We start from the raw sequence: 26,325 nt of genomic DNA, 5'->3' as shown, positions 1-26,325 counted from the left end.
CGTCACTGTTCATGCGTCAATATTGTACTTTCCAGTGTCTATGGAAACCTAAGTGAATGTACATGAGCTAAAACCACAGTTGCGTACAAAACATATGAAGAGTCATGAGATCACGTTGGAGTGACAGACAGTTATCTTTCACCAAATACATACGTGGACAAATAAATATACAGAGACACACATTTGTAGCCAGCACACAGCTTGGAGCATATCTATTTATTTATTTATTTATTTATTTATTAATTTGTTCTTCCCCTGTGCTGTTTCTTTGCAATGGCTTCTTCCCATTAGGTTAAAAGACAACAGTCCTATATAAACCGTCCTACATCACCCTCGCCTTTGTTTCTGTCTCTTTCCCTCCCTCCCTCAAACTCTCTCTCGAGTTTTGACAGCCTTGCCTTTATGTTCAGTCAAGCTTTCAAGCCTTAGGGAGAAACGGAGGCCGAGCAAGAGCAGCCCCCTCATCTGCCACCCCTCCCTCTGCAGCGAACAACAGCAAATCTCAACAATCTTTATTACAACTGCTTTATTCATGCTGTTGACACAGGCAATATCAGTGTATGGCCAGTGGACCATGACAACACAGTCTCGCCTGTGAAGGCCATCTGAACCTTGTATAAGCTGTGTGTCTTTCCTCTTTTTGTCCTTAACCCCTCCCGCTCTCTCTTGTCGTCTGCGTATGCCACATCCCAGCTCTGCTTTGATAGAAACAGGTCATGTGGGACCTTTTACACAGCGAGGTGAAATTGCCATAGACGCTGTGTCACACGCACTGTCTTTCCTGCGGGCAGAGGAATGTGCTTCATGAATTTATGTTCCTTTTGTCTCATCGTTGCGACCCCACTGGCTTTCTTATCATAAACTCTAACCTCTTCGTGACATCTGGTGCAGCCAGAGTTATCACTGCAGCCAGAAAGAGCAAAACTGACACAACTGAATGAGCTGCTCACCAAATGGATTAGATTAGTAAATGGCAACACAAATATCACTCCTGTGTTTGCTTAGAGTCGCAGATATTACAGAAGAAGTTTTTTATCCAGCCTAGTATACATCGAAGTGAAATGGACTATCACAAAGAAACAATGTAGGGCGGAGACTTGGTTGTATCCATCAGTTGTCCATGGATGTAGGCAATTTGCAGTTGATTTGTAAGAAAGGGACTTGATTTAAGTGGACTAAATGAAGGGAGAAGTTATGAGAATTTGACTTAAAATAATCCTTCACAATAAGAACATTCAGAGGCATTTAGAAAATAGGGTGAATTTCCATTTAATGCTGACTTTAATTGTGATAACGGAAAACGAAATAATATTTTTTCTATTTTTAAATTGTAAATTATTTTTTTTTAATCCAGTATATTAAAGCAATATATAATGGGTAACATCATATACTGGTGTAGTAACATATAAAAGAAAAGGTGTCCTGGCTAAGGCATTATATTACATTTATACTAGTGCTGTCAAAATTAGCACGTCAACGCATGTGATACATTTTTTAGTTTAACACGTTAAAAATATTAAACGCAATTAACGCAGCATCCGTTTTTTGTCATCCTTGGGCTAGCGTCACATTATATGATCATGCTCTTATTCACGCAAATGCTTTTAAACCTTTTAAGCGAGACAAAAGAGAATGCGCTGTCTGTAAATGTCCTGACACAAACACACACACGACGCACAGAAAGACACGCGCAAAGACAGCGCACCAGAATCGAGTTCTCTTTCGCACTATACGAACAATAACACAGAATTATGCCAAAATGCCCATTTTGTTGTGTATTCTTATAAGGGCAGTCTTAAATGAGTTAAATAACGCCTTAAGTGAACTTAAAGAGTTGTGCGAAAATGAGATACGCGTGACAGTGTGTCAGATCTGCCTCGTGTTCGGCAGCGGGCAGATCTTAAAGTGACAGCAACCTAATAAACCAGTTGCTTTGATGTCTGTCATTAATGTTAATCAAAGAACAACGGTAACAGAGAAAATTGTAGCTTTAATAAGGATTAAACTATATTTAATTTATTATTTATGCAGTGCAGACTTTTTCAATTTCTGTATAAGGCCACAGGTAAATATGACATTTATTATAATGGGTTTATGTGAAGATTGTTTTAAGTTCACTTTTATTAAAAGTTGTTATTGTTTAAAGCCTAATAAATGTTTTGTGATATAGCTTTCATTTATGCTGTAATGTTGAATGTCTATCATTAATGTTAAAAACAAACATTTCATAGAGGCAGTAGCAGTATTAGTATCAGTGATACTGGCCTTCATTCATAAAAATATGCCATTACAACATAACTGTTTTTAAGTTGTGTCTACATTAATTTGGAGAGTAACTGTGAAATTATTACCATATAAAAATATATACAAATGTGTGATTAATCTAGTTCATTTTTTTAATCGATTGACAGCACGAATTAATACATTAACAAAAAATAACACCTGAATGTATTGACCTGTTTCTACACCCTCACAGTGATGTTAATGTCATATTGATTTGCCCTGCATCACAGCATTTACACCCTTTCAACTAATACACATTCACACCTTATCTAATGCAGGCGTCAGTCTTTCCTCCATATACAAATATTAAAACTTCCTAATTCTGATGCCAAAATTTCATTTATTTCAAGTTTATTTATTCACTCACATATTTATTTTATTTAGAAAGTAGATAAAAATAGTATTTTAGTGTTTAGCCATTTAGCATTATGGATTAGTTCATCTAGTATTATACCACATTGCGGCACTTTTTTCAGTGATTTATTTGTAAATATTCGGTGCTTAAATTAAGTCACTATCATTCTTTCTATGGCTATTTTATATTGAGATTTATTTGAAAATGTCTGTGATGTTTGCCTGCCGCAATTTACCTGGCACTGTTACAACCTGTGGAAGTTTAAATCAATGGTTTGTATACATTTTCATCATGGCAGTAGTAATATGATACAAATGATCTTATAACCATGGATATATCCAGGTCTGGTGAAGCACACTTCTGGCATTTAAAGAGACGAATCAGGTCCTTAGATCACACCGATTTTGTCTAATTTGTTTTTGCTATTACCTGATTTGAATAAATCCTTTCATGAATCGTGTGCAAATAAACAAAGCTATCAGTCGCAATTCATGAATACCCCTCTCAGAAACCCCGAATTTTGATCAGCACGGTGAAGTCCGCATACTGATAGCTACTGGCAGTCTGTTCAGATTTGCAGTCTAATTAAAAACATTGGGGCAGCTCATTTATTTGAGCCGTCACTAGAGAAATATTCAGCAGTGCTGCCAGAGCGTATTAGGGTCGGTGGTGTGCGTTCACTCCATCACACTGCGCTGGGGTATGGGGATAACCCTGATGAACGACACTGTCATGAGACCCTATTGTACTGGAGTGCCTCCGACGGTAATTTACTGCCGTAAACAACACGAGGGGCTCGCACAAACACACACTCATATACATGCACACAAATTTACACATTCACATAGAAACACTCTCACTCACACACACATTGCTCTATGACAGAGATGTTTTTTATCCTGCTCACCCTTTTCTTTCTTTAATGAGGGTCCTGTTATTACCGCAATCAATCAGTTAAATCGCACAATGTTTAATTCAGTGTGTGTTCTCACCATAGTTGCCACAAGAGAGCGGACCGTGTGTCATTGTCAGCCCAGGGCTGCACTCCAGTTTAACACACACACACACGGATTGCATTTGAGTGCATGCAGCATGGGTCTATTACATTTCAGTGGCAATTATTACAAGCTTTAATGATTTACAATCAAACGTTGATTAAACACAGCTCCTTTTTAAATCCCAATTAAATCCAAGACGTAGTTTAATCACGATTATATTACAATTAGTGGAATATAATTAACCTCTATTTTGAAATGAGACCCACAGCCCTTGGCCTTGTTGCATCTCAAATGCCGGCACACATGGACACAAATGCACAGTGGAGCATTAAAAGATACAACCTCAGGTTTCGCACCCATGTTGTCCTAGCACCATTGTGATCAATAGAAAAACAGCCGAGGGCCCTCATTACAGAGCTATGATATGAGAAAGAGATTGAGATGGTCAATATGTCCTGCCCACTCTCATTTCATGGAACTTCATCATTCTGTTACTATTGATCAAGGTAAGGAATGAAAGACAGACAGAGAGCTGCAGTCATTTTCAAAGAGTAATAAAGACTCAGCAGGGTAATAACAATACATATAAATGAGCATTTAAATAATGGCCTGCTTCCATACACTGGGTTTCTTCAGATCAATAATAAATTAAAGCAGCTAATCAATACATTTGATACAACCCAATGCAGGGCAGTATTAGATTAGTATTAGCCATATAGGAATCCCGCATATGAACTTCACTATGAACTCCATTGCCTTTGCTATTAATGCATAAGAACCTAATCAGCATACTAGAGTAATTTCCAAAGGATCCCATGACACTGAACCCTGAAAATTCTGCTTTGCCCTCAACGGAAGTGTAAATGGGCACTATTATTTAGTTTGCTCACAAACAAGATTTGGTCACAATTCATTTGTTAAAGTTTAATTATGCCGCTATATAACTGAGTAATATTAGTTAGAAACAAATACTTACTAAAGGGTTAGAATTAGGGTTAGTTTCTTGTAATTATGCATCATTTATTAATGGTTAGAGTCGAACTTGTAACCTGAAGGTTGTGGGTTTGAGTCTTAATACCTGCAGGAAATGACTGCGCAAGGCAAGCTTAGCGGCCGTTTCACACCGCAGGCGTGAGCAGCGCATATTTTTTCCGCCAACCGTGTTAATCAATAAGTGCATTCACACCGTGAGCAGGAGCATCGCGTGAGCGTCAAGCAGGAGCATCGCATGAGCAGCAGTGAAACGGGGGTTTCGGCGCCGAGCCTATTTTTGCATGTGTAGTGTGTTTTAACAAGAACTTGAGTATGTCAGAAAAGAAAATGAAGAATAAAATATATTTGTACTGAAAGTGTAGTGTGTATATATATATATATATATATATATATATATATATATATATATATATATATATATATATATATATATATATATATATATATATATATATATAACTTAAGTAAGCTAGCCAGCAAATATGATATAGAAACATTAGTTTGGTTTATTATGTAGGCTATACCGACAGGTCTAGGCTCTAGCACTACCCAAATCAAACACTGCATTTTATTATTGCCTGCGGAGTTTGCGGTCTTGTAAATGTATCGAAGTATGAATGAAACCACATGATCGGAGCTGTTTTCTTGGTTGTGTTTGTCCTTTACCATTTACATGCAACTCTTTTAGTAGCCTAAGCCTCCCCATGTTAACAAAGTTTCAAGACTATCAAGTTTATAAATGACCAACTTCTAAAAACAAATAAAGGCTAGTTGTCTTTATAAAGAAATACTCGCATATGATATAAGTGAGCATTATATGTAGTGTTGGAGCCGCTGCTGTGGCGCTGTACAAACGCTTCCAGTGTGAATACTCTCGCGCGTCTGCAGCTGCAGTCACAGTGTAGTTACGCTGACGTGCAGCTCACGCACTGCTCACGCTTGCAGTGTGAAATGGCCGTAAGGGCAAACACTGTTGTTAATTTGGACTGCAGTACCCATTTCAACCACTAGCTGTCATTCTTACATACAGCACCTTTAATTAGTGTCATTAATACATTAGTATTCACAGTTCACAGTTTATTGCATTGTTTCTTGAACATATAAGCTTTTTTAATGCAGTTGTATGTGTATTCTAATAGTGTTGTCTTTTCTCATTACAGCCCATTGGTGCACTCAACCCAAAGAGAGCTGCATTCTTCTCAGAACGTTTTGAATCATGGGAGGACGAGCAGGTGCCCAAATTCCACTACGGCACACACTATTCCACCTCCAGCTTTACTCAGATGTGGCTACTCAGGACTGTAAGTTACGCACACACACACACACATACACACACACACACACACACACACACACACACACACACACACACACACACACACACACACACACACACATGCTCGCACACACAAGTGTCACACTGTCACATGCACATATCAAGCACAACAGTTTTTTCCAACCAACACCAAACTGCACAAAACAAACCACTTTTCTCTAGCATCAGAGAGAAAAGCCTGTCAGTGTCCCATTTGTCAATGCATTATTATAACGTGACTTCCTTTAACATTTTTTTTTATTATCTGTTTGTGCAGGACAAATAAATAGGACATGATCATAATCGTCCAAATGATTTGCCACTTTTAAAGGGTTTTAAAACAGACAGCGACTTTATGCTGTAGCAAAATGCTACACATTCATCATGTGATCGGTTGTGAAACACATTGCAACTAATTGTTGTTTATAATTGGGCATATGTGTGTGCTCAGTCAGGTTGATTTATTGTTATATTGAAATGTAGGCCTTATCTGCATACTAACAAACTCAGAATACATCGCTCATCTTCCCTTCATCCTTTGTGTTCTAATATCTGCAAAGAACAAAGACGTGACACTCTGGAGGAAAATACTTCATGGTTTATAACAATATTTTGAGCAAGCATGCAGTAGCTTTGTACAACATACAGCAGTTCTATATTAGTTTTACAGTTATGAAGTCCCATAATCCTCTGCAGCTCTCAAAGTCTTTGTACAGTGTCAGTTACTCTGCATTTAAATTAGGTTTGTGTTTTATTTTTCCAATGTATTTTTAATGTATAGTCTATTCACATATTCCTTATAAATTCTACACACAAAGAGAGAGAGAGAGAGAGAGAGAGAGAGAGAGCTAGAGGTCACTAACCCATTTCTGGCCATCCTTGTAATTGTTACAGTTTTTCACTTTCATTGCCATTCCCTGTTGGCCCATTGTATTGATCCCATCTCATTATTATCAGGCTTATCCCAAATCCACTTCACCAAACACCCTAATTCATGTACCATAGCACAAATCAACAACCTCGTGATATTGAGGCTCTTGACAGAGAAGAGGAGAGCGTTAAATTCAGTCAAGCACCCAAAAGCTTCTGCGTAATTAGGATATTTTTCTTTCATGGTGTAGCTTACCGGGGTGCTATTCACTCTAATTGCGTCCTTCTCATCGGGGAGGTATTGTTTCAAAAGAACCACCTATTGATTTTGCACAAACAAGATTAAGCATGATTAGAAAAGAACAAATAATACACTTGTAAAGGCTTTACTGTCTGACCAGGGTTAATAACAGGTTTCTTTAGCATTCATGTCCTTTTTTTGGAGAAGAGGATGTCATTTAGTGCACATAAATAAGGATCATATTGTATAGGGCTTTGTTATGAACAGCAGGCATCGTTGGTAAATAAGAGGTACTGACTGTGTTGCACATATTGAAAAATGTTCAAATTGGAGGCTAAATATTGATCAAAGTAGACTCGTAGTTATTAAATACATGATCTTTGTTCACTGGAATTTGCCCTCTAGTTGCTTTAGGTCCTAACATGACTTTTTAATGCTCGTTTTAGCATGAATGTGTCTAGAAAGTCAGACTTTTTTTTCTTCTCCCTTATTCTCAGGAGCCTTTCACGACATTCTTCCTGAATTTCCAAGGTGGAAAATTTGACCATGCAGATCGCACTTTCTCCTCGGTGTCCAGAGCCTGGAGAAACTGCCAGAGGGACACGTCTGACGTGAAGGTACGTCCACGTATGTGCATGTTGACGCACATGCAATATAGTATGCATGAATTGCCATATTACCATAGAAATGCTTCATTCTTTACTTTAAGTTCAATTTTATTGTTAACGCTTCCATATTTATAGACATGCACAATCCTTAGCTTTTTTCTTCTTAGTCGGGGATTAGCCGGTCCCTGGCCTGGATTTGGTTTTCGTCTTCCACTGATATTTTGTTTTTCACAAATGTGGAGACTATTACATGATTAGACGTTTCTCTAGTGAGTTGACTTCCTCTTGGTAACCGGAGCTTGCTGGGACTTGGTGTGAGGGTAGTCGTCATGGAGACACTGCAGCTCTCTGCCCGGCTGCCCCCATCACCTCTCCATAAAAACTGGCCCTAGCACATGTACGGTCACAACCAATCCTTGTCATGCTACCATGAAAGCGTCAAGGGTCCTTGATCAAAGCTTTAAACTAATCTTGATTTCGAACTTACCCCCTTTCCTCCCTTACACTCTCCCTTGCGAAACCCTTCATAACACTCTAACCCTCAGCTGAACCTTTTGTCGTTCGGCCCCAAACCAAAGTCAGACAGCAATCCCAACTGCGCATTGTAGCCCCTCAGAGGCCCTCAAAGTGCTCTGCATTGACTTTAGCAAATGTCCAGACCTCTTGAAATATTCATTACAACAGACAGCCATTTTGTTAGCACGCTCGTTGCATGCTGGCCTTTTTTCGGGGACTGATTGCACTCATTTGATAAAAAGACATGTGGCTCACATTACATAGTCACACTTGATACCAAAAGCTTACTCAAAGCCCAGTTTGGTTTCTGCGTAAGGTTGTCACTGTGGATCAGCGTAACAGGATTGGCGCACATCAAACCTGAGCGGAGGACTTGACTAAAAACCTCGAAGTCACCACCAGTTTATTTGACTTTGAAGCTGTGGAACATTTCAAACATGCTTTACTTTGCTCAACCTTGCAAAACAGGTCTGATAGGTGCAAATGAGAAGCAAAGAGGTGCCTTCAAATGTAATAATGTATCAATTTGCCATGCTGTTATCCCTTTTTCTTAAAAAAACAAAAAGCACAGCAGTTCCCCACATTTAGAAACACTCCCTCATTCTACTAAGGGGTGAAAAGCCTTTAGCAGTTTTTGTGTCCAGGCTAAAGAGAGCTATAATGGCGTAAAGCCATGATCCTGTCTGTCTCTAGCCAGGCAAACTCTGGCCTGACCTTTAACCTCCATCCCCTGACCCTCGTGCACTAGGCTGAAAGCTGTGCGGACACTGAAAGTTTCCCCTCAGGGGAATCAGAGAGGACCTAAGAGGGGGCCCAGGGGCACCCCTCTCTATTGACCCGCAGCAGGACAGGATTTTGGATCACAGGTTTTGCCCTCTGACCAGTTCTGCTCAAGGGCCATTGCACATAATAGCTCCTTCCGTACCCCCGGTCTTGCTCTCTCTCTCTCCCCCACCAATGGTTAAGTGGCTTTGGGTCTTTGTGCCGCCAGTGAAGACGCCAAATTTACGCCAGACTCCATACATGAACTTTAGAGCGCCTGGTGCCATTGTAAAATTGTGACCTTTTTGTTTTAAAGACTTCGGTTTTAAAGAGAGGACCAAAAAGAAGCAAGGCAGGAGGCTAGTTTTGAACTTCCACCATTTGTTTGTTCACCTAATTGGCTATTAGAAATGCACTGAGGAGCTGTGTTGTATATACATAGTATTCAAATTTAGGGTCTCTGTGTATTATGTTATATTAAATATGTATAGTTTAATTTCTTCTTCTATGGATGTTTAAATGTAGGCCTAAATGTTAATCTTCTACATTAAACATTAACCATGTGGTTTTCGCTTTTAGCTTTGGCATGGACCCATCATAGAGAACGGTAGATTGGTTCAGATGTCAGTCTGTGATACAGAGTGTGTGATAGGCTGTCAGTTAGATGGTTCTCCCAGGAGACTCATGTTTCTGCAGAGCAAGAGCTTGTTTATCCTCCTAGTACTAACTTAACACTTCCAGCTTGAGTGTGTTTATGTGAGTGTGTGTATATGAATGTTTAGGATATAATAAGATGCATAGAGACAGATGAAAGGAAGAGTGGAATGAAATAGAAATTCAGGGTGATACCAAGTAAAAGTTAAAGTCCTTTTCATTAAATCAACTTTAACTCTATTTCTGTCTTATTAGGAATTCTGTTTGCCTTTGTGTAAATAATAATAAAATAATAGTGTTAGTGCATGAGCTTGACCAGAGCACATTTCAGAAAGTCACGTATACTTTTATCTAAATACTTTTATTTCATACCCTTTTATAGAAACGCATGCATATTCATCTACCAACATGTCATATTTAATACATTTTTGCTCATCCGTGGATCCGTCCAGTGACCTACAAAATCCTGAGATTGACAGGGTCAGATTTTGGAATTAAGTTTTAAAATGAGATGTAATTTTTTAACTGTTGAATTGGTCAGAAAAAATATTGCTCCCTCAAAACACTGGTTACACAGTAAAAGATCATGTTCAAATATTTCTTAATTATTAAATTATAACCATGAGTAATATTCATAAGCTTTAATCTTGCGATTTCATGCTGTCACCTAACTTTCCTCACCACTTTTTAAAACAATGAGTGTGTTTACATGCACATTCTTAACCTGATTATGCTTAATAAGCCGACAATGCACGTTATCTTGTAAATGCATTAACACATTTTCCTTTATCGGAGTAATGTCATAAACCAATCGTCACAGCTAGATTTTTGCCCCTTATGCCGATTTCGTCCAGCATGTAAACCCATTAACCTGCTTTCTGTCAGCTTATTGAAGTGCACATGTGTGATATGTGACAGGAACACGTCCTTACTGTGGATTTAAGCACATACAGACAGAGCAAGCATTTTGCAATAACGGAGGAGCAAATATATCACAAAGTAACTTCACACTTTAAATCACTTTTTTAAATCTCATGCAGCAGCAGAAGTGGTACAGTCAAAATGCTGCATCTGTAACTGAATGAGAGGCTAATATATGAGCCGTAAGTTTGCCGCAGTAACATGTTGCAATACTTTTCTTCAGTTTTTAATGCTTTATTTAACATCACAACCGACATAAACGAAATGCTCTTGAGTCAGATACGCAAATCATTACATTTTGACGTCACTACCGGGAAATAACCTGATTTATTAATAAAGTCTTGGGTTATTGGTTTGCATGGAAACCCGGACAACAGGTTATTTCAACAAGCTGATTTTTGTGAGTTATCACAGACTGGTGTGCTTGTAAACGTGCTCTGTGCTGACGCCCATGGATGTCATAAAGGAAGAAAGAGGTTTTAGTGATGTTTACCATGCTTTGACTGCAGTGTGCCTCTGCTGTTTTGATGTTCTTTATCAGGATGACGTGCAGTCACCTTTTCTGTGAAGATTTTAAAATATCAAACTGGAGTAGTTCCAACCGGATCCCTCATCAGAGTGGCAGCGTGGCACAGATTAAAGGCTAAAGATTCAAAGAAGGAATAACTGAGTCCTCTAGTCCTGATCCCGTTTAATGAGCTGTTATATTGTATAGCTATCTATGTTTAGAAATACTTGAAACGGGATACATATGTGTTAGGCAATAAACCACATTTCTTTCCTGTTTACTTTCTTGTTTGGAATGAATTATTAAATGAGATTCAGTAAATACTTTTTTTGAAGTGTTGAATCAGTGGTAATATAGCTAATTTAAGGATGTTGAAATCATTGCGTTAATGCATGCAATTAATTAAAAATGTTGTAAATATGATGTCAGAAAACCCGAACATGCTAAATGATTGTCAGACAGGGACTATTTCTGAGTTTGAGACTTTTCCTAGGCCGGCTGCCACAGATACAGTGATTTCTCATTTATTTCTTGATATGTGGGCATTGTGATTATTATAAATAATAATTTTATACATATTGACACATTTTATTTAATTCTCTTTCTTTAAAAAGGAACTCAATTTATTACATCAGCTACCAAATTTTTTTTATCGATTGCCAGCCGTAATCTAATTATTTCATCATGTAATAATGTGAAATTTGTAGTTAAAAAGGCTCGTTTTTGTCTCTTTCACAGGAGTTGATCCCTGAGTTCTATTACCTCCCAGAGATGTTTGTCAACTCCAATAATTACAACCTGGGAGTGATGGATGATGGGACGGTGGTGTCAGATGTGGAACTGCCGCCTTGGGCCAAGAGTCCTGAGGATTTCGTACGCATCAACCGACTCGTACGTTCACTCCGTCTCCATCACTTTTCTTTCTCTCTGTCTCTCTCAATCTTTCTTTATCTCCCTTATTAAATTGCGGTTAAAGTGATGATTGCAAGTGGCTATGGCCAGAGTGCCTTCCTCTTTGTATCTATCTATGTGTGTGTTTGTATGCTAACGCTGTGACCTGTTTTATGCTGATAATTACAACTCTGATATCAGTCTGACTCTCCCATTAATCATCTCTTTCTGTGTGTGTGTCTCTCTCACACACACACACACACGCACACAACCACAACCCCCTCATCCAATGACACTGACATGCACACAGATGTTCACACACTTTCACTAAGTCCTTGTGTAGGGTTGCACAGACTTTAGCTGTTTGATCACTATCAGATGAAGTGCTGGTTGCTCTTTGATGCGTGTATGTGCTGTAGGACAGCAGTAGTCACGGACGTACCGATTGTACTGTTTTGAGTAGCATCGGTGCTGCATTAATTGGCTTTATATCACAGACTTAAATTGCATGCCAGTGCTTCTGTGCCGTGTGTCAACTGTTCTGACACAATCTAAACTAACTGCATGGGCAGCTTGTAACCTGTAATAAGTATACATTTAATGGTGACATGAGATCCTTTATTGTCAAAGCTTTTATATGTTTAGGATAAGCGGTCATCCTCTGCAGACGGTTTATTTTACTGTCTTGATATCGTGTTGCAAATTAGGCCGTTTTGGGAGTGACAACTATATTTAAATATGAGTGTGACTGTGAAGCAGACCTTTGGATGCCAATATTCTCAATATTATTATTATTTATTTAATTTTTTTATTTATATTTTAATTAAATAAATATTTTCAGGGATATTACTGACAGTTTTCTATTCATCATAGAATCTTGAAAATCCATAAAAATATTAGGAGGCACAGATGTTTTCAGCATTTATTATAATTATATGTTAAGTACCAAATAAGCATATTAGAATGATTTCTGCATACATTATATTTAACAGTATATTAAAATAAAAAAATATTTTAAATTGTAATAATATTAGAGAATTTCAAAACATTCAAAAATCTTAACCGCCCACAAATGGTTGAATGCCAGTTTATATGTATATACATAATAGAGTATTCTCTATTATGTATCTCAGATCATTACAAAGGCTCACTTTTATTAACACCAAATTAAAGGTCCCGTTCTTCGTGTTTTTTTGAAGCTTTGATTGTGTTTACAGTGTGCAATATAACATGTGTTCATGTTTCGCGTGTAAAAAAACACAGTATTTTTCACACTATTTACTTATCTGTATACTGCTGTTTCCACTGTACTAAAAACGGCTGGTGATTTCCTTGTGCTATGAAGTCCCTCCTTCAGAAACACGTAACGAGTTCTGATTGTGCAAGCGGTTCCTGTGCTGTGATTCGACCACAGCTTAGCGCACGTGAAAGCGGTTCCTGTGTTGTAATTTGACAGCAGCTTAGCGCACGTTGGAAAGGTCACGCCTCTTAACGGAGAGATGTATGCGTTCAATAATCTCTACAGCGTCCCTGGGAAAGCCAAACAAAGGTGATTTGACTCCTGGATGAAAATAACAGCGTCTCGATGACATGGCGATAAACACACTCAACGCAACAGTTCCTTTTCTCCACGCGACCGTCCGCTTCTCCACGTGGGACAGCAACAAGACCGCGCCCCCTTTTTCGCGTTTCTTTGTGGGCGGAGGTTAGTCTGTTCTACTGCTCTACTGACGTAATTAAAGAAGGAAGTACCAGGATGTAGTCCAAGCCAGCCGTTCGCTGTAGGCTTTGAAAGGGAACTTCTGTTAAATAAAATATCTCGCTTGGCATTGAACTTTGAGCTTTATAATTTTACAGGTATTATTTATGCTCTAACAGCAACATTACACACTTACTAAAGTTTGAACAATGGAATCGCGAAGAAGGGGACCTTTAAGCTCAATGTTGAGAGCAATACAGAGAGACACAACAAGGATTGATTGACTTGGTCCAGTGTGAAGATTTACTATTGATCTGAACAGCAGGAACTGAGTGAAGTAGATGGGCAGGCATGTAATGGAAAGACCATGCCTGTTAACCTACAGTCCTGTACAGTAACCATTATAATACATTACATCACATGTAATATACTTGACAACTTGACACGCAAAGTTCATTTTTAGTGTTCTAATTGTGTTCTAAAAGCTTGACAGTTTTTCTTTTTGTTGATTCAAATGTTTTAGTTTTTTTCACTTTCCAAACAGATACACTTCAGTTCACAAAAAAAATGCACATTTTGAGATCATTTATTCACTCACATGTCTTAAAACAAATTAAGATATTTTCAATATGCTCTTATAATTTTTTGTCCATCCATTGAAAGTCCTATGACCTGTTTTATGCTGATAATTACAACTCTGATATCAGTCTGACACTTTCATTAATCATCTCTTTCTGTGTCTCACAGACACACACACACACACTCGCACGTTAGGTTTCTGTGTCTTTATGGGGACTCTCCATAGACATAACAAATTGTATACTGCACAAGCTAAAGGGTACAACAAGGCTAAAAGCACACCTTAAGAAAAAAATAGCTTTTCACTACTCCCATAGTGTATGACTGCAGAAAAAAAAAAAGTTTTATGGAGCAACAGATTTTGTGCGAAAATAAATCATAAAAGTGATAGTTATCATTTTGAATTTCGTGATAAAATGCACCTAATACTTAATATGTTCGTGTGGGAATTTGGATTAAAGTCTGTTATGCGCTTAAAACAAGCCGACTGTTTACTGTTAAAGATTGTATTCGGAACCGTTCGTACACACGTGCACCGTACCGGAAGCACTGTACCGAAACGGTTCGGTACGGATACGTGTACCGTTACAGCCCTAATAGTTAGCCATTAAATCATTGTTGGCAATAATAGAAGTATTGTTGATTTAAGGAGTTTTATGCTTGCGAGAATAAATTCTGACCTAACGCCATATAGGTAAATATTTGCGAGCAACTCTTTTTATCAGTCTACATATGTCAGATACGGTGTGTTTATGCTTGTGATACTTGTGAAGTCAATTTGATCTATCTCTTCTGATCAGTGAGAAAGAACGATTGAACAGTGCAAGTCATTGTAAGGTTCCATATGCTCTACGCTTGTGTTCAACTGTGATATCTATACATTTTGTGTTGAATCTTGTTAGTGAAGCTCAGCAGACACTCTTCTGCAAGTAAAGTCACATGTTTATCCTCTTTTCCAGTAATTAGATTTTAAAGTTGATCTTTTAATTATTCAAAAAATGCTCTGATCCCTTAAACATGCCCTCTCTCTGTCAGCAGTTATTTTACACTCATCCCTGAAACCTCTCATTAACTTGAGCGTGTGTGTGTGTGTGTGTGTGTGTGTGTGTGTGTGTGTGTGTGTTTGTGTAAAGTGGGCATGAGCACCGCTGATGACTTATAGCTGGCATTAGGGGATGTCAGCTGTTCTACTCTGCTACAATGAGCTACATTTGTAATGAGGGCGCAGACTCAGTCAGAGACAGACACATGCAGCAGAGAGCTAATGGCCTGCTACACTCTTCAGCTCATCTGTCACTAATGGCCAGAAAACAGCATGATGCACACACATGGTCATTTATGTTGTATAGATGATTAACAGCTAATTAAACTGCAATCTGCACCAGTCAGACTAAATGCATGCTCGCAGGAATAACTGCACTCACCATCGGTACATACTGTTTTTGTGAGCACCCACGTATCCTTAAAAGTGTAAAATCATTTATTCAACACAACATTCAAAATAATGTGTTAGTTCAATCAAAAAAATTATAATAATAATGTTACTGTTTGCATACATTTTTTGAGTTATGACAATTTTAAATTAAATTGCGTTCCACCAACAAACTACGTTGAGTTAGAGGAACTTAATAATTTGTTAATAATTTCACCTATTTCTGTTAAAATCCACAGTCGATTTTTCAGCACAATGGTAATCACAAAAAATTCCACATAGCAGAATGCTTTTAAATATCAAACATAACGGCATTAAACACTAACAGGCCTTTCTCTTCTCCAAAAAACTAACAAACATAAAATAACACTTAATTTCAACATTTATTCTCCTTATCCAGTCCTATGCTAAGCATGCTATGAGCTAGCACTGTCCAGAAAACCAGAAATTTTAGTTTAAATTACACACAATATTAAGATAATCTAAAGATCAACATTATTACATCAACAGAACTCAAAAAAATAATGTTTGCAACTTAAAAAGGTTTAATTAAATAAATAAATCTGATTTTTTTTTTAAATAACTAAGTCTTAATAAATAACTACGTCTTAATATGCTTCAACCCCAGCTGTCTGTTGCCAAATTATGAGATTAAAATGGACCTACTTCTTTTCTACTTTTCACAGGTGTTTAGAGGTGCCATAAATGCAATCCAATAACTAGCCCTTACTATATATTAAATATAATTGTTTCATTCATTCCATTATTCACTTATTCATTCATTGAACTGGCTTATGTGTTGTCATTTGCTCATGCATTAGACATGTATGCTTTTGATGCACTAAAAAGAAGTGGCTCATATGAGTCATTTGTTCAGGAATCAAACTACACTGATTGTGCTATGTGTTTTTGATTTGCTAAAAAGCTTTAGGTCAAAATATAAATGTATTCTAGAATTGTTCTACATTGGTCATACTGTATATTTTATGCTGTAGATTCAATAGCGTTTTTATGGCACTGCTGAGTAGTCGTTTTCAGTTTTACATGGAGCAAGTCACGGTGTTAACATCACATGACCATTTGAACACTACTCACTTTAACTTGGTAAACCCCATGTTGTTAGACACCTTTGCTCACAGAAATAATGAATTATGTGTGGCTGCTAATACTGAAGCTAATTTTAAAAATTACATCAATATCTGACAACTATTTTCTTATTTTGCGTGATGCTAAATCCATGTCACTTGGTGTCAGTATAGATCCAAGACTACTATCATATTGACCAGCATAACATACATTCAAAACACTGCGTTCACCTCTGAAGCTGTAATGTGAAATTTCTGCAGCACAGAACAGGATAAAAAAAGGAAAAACATTTTTTGTTTACAAGCAAGTTTCCCAAATTATGCAATTCCTCTAGTCTCTCCAAGCTGTCTTTTCCCAGAGTCCCGTTGTCCTAAATGGTGCTCACACTGGGCAGGATTCATGAGCATTGTAAATACATGCGTTTAAGGATGTGTGTTGGATTAAATGGGTATTTTAAACAGACCCCTGCTGAAATAAAAACATTTCCCTCTCTCCTCATAGCCTTCCCTCCCTTTCTGATGTCACGCGACACTCACATCAGCAGCGACTGTTGTTTTTACCACAGGGTCGAGGGAGAGGTTAAGAACTTGATCCCACCCGCCAGATAACAAGTCAGCTCTGGCCACTGTCTAAAGAACATTCCACAATACATGATCGCTCATCACATATTTACCCAGATATAACCGCAGCAAAGGCAGGTGACTGTAGACTTAACTGTGCATTGACCTTGGACCAGGTTGCTCTCCATAAACCTCAAAAAGATCCTCAAGCATTATAAGGGAGATGTTTTCAGCCTAGACAGATATGGTTAGTGATGCTAACTAACGTGCTAGTACTTGCTTATCATGTGTTGAGACGGATTCATCAGTTAATCAGTTAATTTAGAGACATGGTCATTTACTGGAAAAGTACCACACTGGTAGCCTGACAAGCCAGACCCACATCAAGATGCTGGGTCTGGGAACACACCATTGGCAGGGCTCAATCCGAGGGGCGGGATAAACGGTTGTCTTTCAAATTCCCTCTGCACGCTATAGGATAGCGCTACAACCAACCAGAGCAACGAAGAAGGTGAAGTGGAGCTAGTTGATAGATTCAACTTTTGTCGTATCCGGTCGGCAAAACTCCGAACACACCTTTTTTAAGATTGACTTCAGTGCCGTTCTTTTTTCAAAGAAAAGCTTAACTCCAAGTCTTCCAGAGTCGCGGCCAAAGCCGTTTCGAAAGACCGCTCTTCACCAGGTTCTTTGTTTTCAAGTAGAACACGGAACCGCCCCAACACTGCCATCATTGTTAAGCCCGCCCACCGACTCTATACAAGATGTGATTGGCCTGACTAGAGTTTGGTTTTTCCAGCTCGCAAGCCAACGGAGAGATGTGGGTATATTTTCTGCCGCTAGGGTGCGTCTAGATTTCTAGGCTACCACACTGGTCTTATTAAAGTACAAATTGTGTAAACTGCAAAAACTACATGTTTTGTACCTTCTGACTACATTCATATCACAGCTGGTAACCACACCAAGGCTTTAGACTAAAATGACTTTTGTTAGTTGGCAGATAACAGAATTGATTGACAGATGTAATTAAGAAGCATGTCATTTATATCCATGTTTTATCACAAACCAGTATGGGAAATGCATTCACTGTCATTAAATTTTTTTTTAATTTGTACATTTGTAGCTTCACCATCATTTGAGAAGAGCATGAGAAACAGTTGCCATAGTACATAGTGTACTACTACTGCAAACACAGGAAGCACATATGTGTTCATAATTTGTTCACTAAATGCATAGCTTCTTATTTTACTTTTTGTCAATGTTAATTTATTGCAGCAGAAATATACATTATAAATAAGAGCATCTAGTTGGTAATTGAACTGATATGAAGTCTGCAAACAAAGTTTACATCATAGTAATAGTTTATATGTTTATATATATATATATATATATATATATATATATATATATATATATATATATATATATATATATATATATATATATATATATATATATATATATATATATATATATATATATATATATATATATTATAAATTCGCATACATATCCATCCACACCACCAGACACAAATCATATTATACAGACCCTAATACAGTTGACAGTTGATCATCCACACAGAGCATGTGTACCCATCCGACCCGTCAGATAAAAAAAAAAAATGCCCATGTGATCTAATATAGAGTGGCACACTGACAAGGGGACTCAAAGAGCTTGTATTTGCAAGTGTGCATGTGTGTTTACAGGTTTATATTACATTGTGATTACCAAATGTCCCCATAAGGATAGTAAAACCTAAAATCATCTACATTGTGGTATCCATCCAGCGGTCCCTATGAGTGAAATGGATTAATAAGCATACTAAATATATTTTTTGAAAATATAAAAATGTTTTTACAAAAACTTTAGGGGATAGAATATACAGTTTGTACAGTATAAAAACCATTACACCGATGGAGAGTCCCCACAAAGATAGCGTGTGTGTGTGTGTGTGTGTGTGTGTGTGTTTGCTTTCACATATGTCAGGGTGTATTTGCTATAGGAAATTGGCTAAGTGATGAAAATACTTTTACATGCACCAAAACCAGAACATGATGCTGTCTGCTGCTTTTGGTTATAGCTTAATATTTCTGTCATCTTACTTGATATGAAAATAGTTCCTGTTTGACATTTAAAATGCTCATTAATCTCTATCCTATACTTTAGATTTGTCTAATACAGACAGGTATAGCTTCCAAGGCAGAAGAAACACAACACCAATGTAGAAATAAGAAGTCACTTGCTCTGTCCAAAACCTTTTGAGCTGCCAACGGAGACAACATTTTAAAGCCTGCTATGCACTGTATGTTTTTTTTTTTCCCATCCTTGAAATATAATGTAATGACTACAATGTTTCATACTATACTGTATGATAAATTGTAGCCAAGCCATCTAGCCATATTTCCTCATTGATAAACTGGTCGCACAAGAACCACCACAATGCAGGGCATCCCTACGTGTCGTGTCTCACGCAGATGGGCCATTCTGTATTTGCATTGTCAAGTTCAAGACATCAGTCCAAACCACCAAATCACCAGCAGTCCAAATCACCAAACAGATTAGAATTTCACTTTAAGAATGAACAAAGTGGTGTAGACAAGTTTGAAGTTTGATGTCTGAGAAAAAAAACATCTATATTGTATTTCACTATATGGAATCATAGACTATATGTAAGCTAAAAAATGCAATCTTTCAGCCTAGGGTGAAGTCATTATGTACATTAACAATGATTTTGGTAATGTAATTTAATGGAAAACTTAAGGTGCAGTATCGTAGACATGAAGGCTGCTCCAAAAAGTAAAAATCTTAGATACCTCATTTTGTCCAAATTTTGTCCAGTTGTGGCATATATCCTTCTTGAGAAGGCAATTCCATTATAACATCCAAGATGGCAGACAAGGCAAGAGAAATGTCTATATAAGAAATGCAAGATAAATTTTGTTATAAATAAACGTAATCTTTCATTCAAGACTAAAAAGTTGCTCAAATAATGTCAATATCAATATAATTAAAATGGATCTTAATTTTTTGCTTGCTATAAATTTGTATGCAAAATTTGTCTTGGCAACATGCTAACATCAAACTGCATTGAAATCAACTAGAGTGGAATCTCACATGTTAGTTGTGTGGCATGTGCAGTCGCTGTCTGTTCAGAATGTCCACATCAGTCACATATGAGTTTCCCTTACAGTGCCATTGTTGGCAGCGAGGCAGCTCAATAAGTTTTGGAACAGAGCTACTGTGTCCCATAGTCAAGTATTTGTGTTTGCTAACTATATGGATGGCAACATGTGTAGAATTGTGTTAGAACAATTGTGGAATTAACAGTCAAGTCAGACTATTTTGATGTCTACACTATAAAGATGATTTTGGAAGTTGTAAACAAGCAATGCTTATTGGAGTATGTTTTACAAGAAAATACTATTTCAATTTTTCTATTTCAAAATCGAAGTGTTACTTGCCGTTTCTTTGTAATTATTTGTGAAAAATGTAGGTCCTACCCCATTTTTTTCGTGCATGTTGGCTGTACAGCTGGGACCGATAACTGAATCGGCATTAAATCAAGCTCACACTTTGCTGAGAGACAAGTGTCATTTTAAGTTGAGCAAAAACACACACAAGACCTACATACACCCGTGAACGCAGCGTCCTGAAGTTTGTCAGATTTATATGATGACAGCTTTTTGCACTTACTAAAGTGTTCTGGGATTTTGGGTGAGTCTGTTATGTGTTTTTGCCTTGTGTGGGAACTGAAGGTCAACATAATATTCTAATGGTGAGATCACATGATCATCTTTGAGTTGAGCTTGAGGTTTGTTACTTCCTTTGATTTAAGTTTCATCACAAGGGCTGAACACGTGTAGCATCAGACATTATCTAAACTGAGAGGATGAGTCTGTGTCATGTCTTATAGCAAACTTCGTCACAAAAATCCTGCGTTTCCCACAGTCCGTCCACAGGCTACATGTCTCCATGTGAAGACCACAGACGTCTGCCGTGTCAGAGGTCATCAGTGTTTGCATTCTCCTCTCATCTCCTCACGCATTCTTTTCTGTTCAAACACATCTACAGCCATGTCCTAATGCATCTCAGCTCACACTCTTGCTGTCATTGCTAGTGCTGATGTGGCTACTGTACCTTAACTGTCAGTACTGACAGGCTGGGAAAATAATGCCACCAACCAAATGTTGGTATTTTTTCCACAGTGATGGGTTATTTTGCCTACCAACTACCAACCACAGTCCAGGCTTGGATTGGCCTTCACATGATGTGTTGCGGCATTGTTTTAGATGTGTTGCGGCATTTATTTGGTCTTATTTTATTGTTTATATTTGTTTGTATGACACTTTTATTTTATTTTATTTATTTATTTATTTTTTCCAAAAAACTTTCATTGGTGTCCCAACCAACAATGGATAGGGACCAGGGTTATTTTCATTAGCTAAAGATACGTTTATTTAAAATGTAGTTTAAAAATAACTATTAGGAGCATTTTCATTAATTGAAATAAAGCTAAGTGAAAAAAAGTACTTAAAAGTGTATATAAATATATAGCCAAAAGTTTTGGGACGCCTGCCTTTAAATGCACATGAACTTTAATGACATCCCATTCTTAATCAGTAGGGTTTAATATATGCACTCTGTGCAGGCCAGTCAAGTTCCTCCACACCAAACTCGCTCATCGATGTCTTTATGGACCTTGCTTTGTGCACTGGTGCACAGCCATGTTGGAACAGAAAGGGGTCATCCACCAAACTGTTTCCACAAAGTGGGAGCATGAAAATGTCCAAAATGTCTTGGTATGCTGAAGCATTACGAGTTCCTTTCACTGGAACTAAGGGGCCAAGCTCAACCCCGGAAAAACAACCCCACACCATAATCCCCCCTCCACCAAACTTTACACGTGGCACAATGCAAGCCAGGCAAGTATCGTTCTCCTGGCAACTACCAAACCCAGACCTGTCCATCAGATTGCCAGACAGAGAAGCGGGATTCGTCACTCCAGAGAACACATCTCCACTGCTCTAGAGTCCAGTGGCTGGGTGCTTTACACCACTGCATCCGACGCTTTACATTGCACTTGGTGATGTAAGGCTTGGATGCAGCTGCTCGGCCATGGAAACCAATTCCACAAAGCTCTCTACGCACTGTTCTTGAGCTAATCTGAAGGTCACACAAAGTTTGGAGGTCTGTAGCTATTGACTCTGCAGAAAGTTGGCGACTTCAATGCACCATGCGCTGACCCCGCTCTGTGATTTTACGTGGCCTACCACTTTGTGGCTGAGTTGCTGTTGTTCCCTATTGCTTCCACTTTGTTATAATACCACTAACAGTTGACCATGGAATATTTAGTTGTGAGGAAATTTCACAAATGGACTTATTGCACAGGTGGCAACCTATCACAGTACCACGCTTGAATTCTCTGAGCTCCTGAGAGCGACCCATTCTTTCATAAATGTTTGTAGAAGCGTGTGCATGCCTAGGTGCTTGATTTTATACACCTGTGGCCATGGAAGTGATTGGAACACCTGAATTCAATGATTTGGTGGGGTATCCCAATACTTTTGTCAATATAGTGTGTGTGTATATACATATATACCTGAAAATATAAAAATAAGAGCTAATTAAAAATATTAGTAAAATCAATGATAGAAAATAAATAATACTTAAATAACACTGACAGAGACTCCAGTACCACTTCATCACAATTATAACACAAAATGGACTCATTTTAGTGATTCAATAAAGCATAAACCTTTTTACTGTGTACACTTTGAATTAAAGTGTGAGCTAAATGACTACTTTCTTATAAATCAGTTTTGCATAGATGACAAATATTTCTCAGAATCTGCCCTCCGCTTCGCACTATGTTTGTTTCCTTTACCATTTCAGCTTTAGGTAGTGGAATAGAGTGCATGTGTCTGCACTGTATCTGCTTTTGTTGTCATGATGATCCCTCCTCTTTTGTGATGTAATGTAGGGAGTAGAGCAGAGCCTGTGAAATACTGTGATCCACTGCAGCTGACACACTCACCCACTTTACAGGACTCCAGAAGTTTCTCTCTTCTCCTGTTTGAAAGACCAGCCTGTTGATGTGCATGTGCGCATGTTTGTTTGTTGTGGGATAGGAAATGCACCTTAGCCTTGGATCTCTCCTTCTCAGTCATTCACTCAAGCATGCCCTGTGAATAAATGGAGAAATTAATTTTCAGCATGGGTGCAACTCATTGGCCTCTCTCTCACACATACGCACACAATCACTCTCACCCCGTCTGCATTTCAAACCAGCCCGACAAGGACGACAAGTGTAGGACATCCATCATGGAAATCACTGACCCTAGATATCAACATTCACACCAGCAGCAGAGCATCTTAATTTACTGCTGCTTCATATGACTCTGTCCTGTTAAACTTCTGGGGATTCTCAGGGTCACCTTACATGTACCCCAGCCGTAATAGGCAGAGAATGATATACTCATGAATGACATTGGCCTGGGCTTTTCTAGGGCTATGATGCATTCCACTGGAAACAGGAAAGGTCATTAAAGCGTACAGCAGCTATATATGTGTGCTTATTGATGACCGAACTTTAAATGAAAATGTAAAACCCTTTAAAACTTTTAAGGTTAAATATTTTAGCAGTGGTTTCATCCCAAACAGAATAGTTATAAACTGGAATTATTGGCATCGGCACATTGGCACAGAAAGTGAATATTTAGTCCTTAAAAATTGCACTTTCTGATCTTATATAATATTTTTTATTTAAGTATTTTATGCTATTTATTTGTTTATCTATTATTATTTACATTTTCCATAGACTGTTTGGGTAAAGGTTCAGTTCGTTGAGAATATATGTAATCTATTAGAAATCATGAACTAAAAAATAACAAAACATTTTTTTTACATTTTAATAAAATTTTATATAATAAAAAAGATTAACAAAAATAACTATTATATTTATACATTTACATTAACCTCAATCAGTAAGTATTGATCATTGTTAGTTTATAATGTATTAACTAATGCAAATTTAACCTTATTTTAAAGCTTTACCATTGTTTGAATAAACAGGAGGACTTAAATATACTCTTATTTCTCCTAGTGTAATACTTACCACACACTCTCTCCTACACTCTCACTCACTGAATAAGAATACATCATTACCTGATCAGTTGCTCTCTATAGACTTAAAGAGCTCAGAGTAGAAGTTAATTTGCACAGCCATCTATTCTAATCATTCTTTGTGTGCTGTGGACACACACACACACACACACACACACACATGCTCGTCTCACACTCTAACCAGAGTGAATCACAGTCATTTGAGAGGCCCTGCCACTCTTGAACAGCTATCCAAATAATTCTCTCTCCACCGCACCTCAGCCAGATGCATTCTGGGATGAAGGGTCTTGTTCTGCTACCTCTAATTATAGGCTCTTCTGTAGGCCTATTCAGACGGAATTAGTTTTATATGGGGAGGTGAGGTGGAGTAATAACTACCAGAGCTTATCCGTGAATTTGATCTTGAATCCGGGTGTCCAGGTCAGTCTTTTTTCTAGACTGCACGTTCCATTGCTGGTAAAGATTACTGTAATATCTTGGGGTTAGGGTTAATTAAAGGGATAGTTCACCCAAAAATGCAAATTCTGTCATCATTTACTCACCCTCAAGTTGTTCCAAACCTGTATAAATTGCTTTGTTCTGCTGTTTGTATCCCAAGCAGATCTCGCCCCGCATTGACTACCAAACTATTTTCTCCCCCTACTATGGTGTTGGTACTGCTTGGTAGAAAAGCAGTATTCCTTTTTGGGTTAACTATCCATTTAAATTAATCAAATGGATAAATTATTTTCTGCAGGTGTGCGAGATGAATTGTTTATTATTTAAAACATGGTAAATTAAATGTAAAAGTTCTTTAGTAGCGAACATAGGCATCATTTGCATGTGTGACTTTCTGAAAGCCATTGATATTATAACACAATATTGTACTGTTATCAGGCTCAATATTGTACTGTTATCAGGTCCTGTTATCCAGTAAGAACAAGGAATCACTGTATTTTCTAATATTCATGTAAATTCAAATAATATTTTTTTAAAGTCATTATCCATGACTTTCCAAATAAGGTATTTGGCGTTGGGCACGTCCCTAGTGATGGACAAGTATTTGTAGTGCTGTCAACCGATTAATCACATCCAAAATAAAAGTTTGTGTTTACATAGTATATTGTATATATAAATATACATACAGGCATGTATATATTTAAGTTTTTTTTATATTTATTTATAAAATATTTGTATTTATATATAATATCAATTTTATATATATATATATATATATACAGTATATACACACAAATATTTCTTAAATACATACATATATGTGTGTATTCAAATATACATAATAATTATACACAATACACACACATATTATGCAAACACAAACTTTTATTTTCGGTGCGATTAATTGCAATTAATCGATTCGACAGCACTAAGTATTTGTGATGGTATTTCAGAAATGCAGTAGTCACACCTCTCCATTTCTACTGACATTGCTTATCCCTTTTGGTTGACGATTAACATTACAGGTGTCCTCAATAACAATTACTGTTTACAGTTGCAGGGATTTGCTTATGTACTGTGGAAGAAGTCATTTGTAGATAAAGAATGGGATAAGTTTATTTATGCTGTCGTCAGTACAGTCAGCTTTTGGCTATTGCAAAATAAATGCTGACAATGCGATCAGATCTTAACCCTGAATGGAATAATTTTGCGTTAAAGACCAACTAACTGTACGTTATCCTGCTTATTACACGACTACTTCTCAAATACTTAAATAAATAAACATGACATTTTGATTTAAGTTGAAACAACATTTCACAGTTTGAGTTTCACAATCTGTTCCATATTAGACGCATGGGTTTCATTTGCGTTGTCTGTCACTGTCATGGTCTCATTGCACAGTCCACATGCATGATTAGTGCCACTAAAATCTCTCTTAATCAATACTGCACAATCCAGCTGCCAATGAAATAATCCCATCTGCCCGTGTGTTCA

At 37.5% G+C, this 26,325-nt stretch overlaps 1 protein-coding gene across 1 annotated transcript in view; it reads left to right on the top strand.

The window, feature by feature from the left end:
- The window catches only part of lrba (LPS-responsive vesicle trafficking, beach and anchor containing), a 271,239-nt gene that overhangs the window by 206,776 nt on the left and 38,138 nt on the right, over positions 1 to 26,325 (top strand). Inside the window, exons 44-46 of the mRNA XM_079813173.1 lie at positions 5,790 to 5,930; positions 7,553 to 7,672; positions 11,763 to 11,915. Coding sequence (XP_079669299.1) covers positions 5,790 to 5,930; positions 7,553 to 7,672; positions 11,763 to 11,915 — 414 coding nt within the window. The remainder of the gene's footprint in view (positions 1 to 5,789; positions 5,931 to 7,552; positions 7,673 to 11,762; positions 11,916 to 26,325) is intronic.

The sequence above is a fragment of the Gobio gobio genome (genome assembly GCF_949357685.1).
Source record: "Gobio gobio genome assembly, chromosome: 3".
NCBI classification, from domain to species: Eukaryota; Metazoa; Chordata; class Actinopteri; order Cypriniformes; family Gobionidae; genus Gobio; species Gobio gobio.
This window is presented reverse-complemented; position numbering and strand designations above follow the sequence as displayed.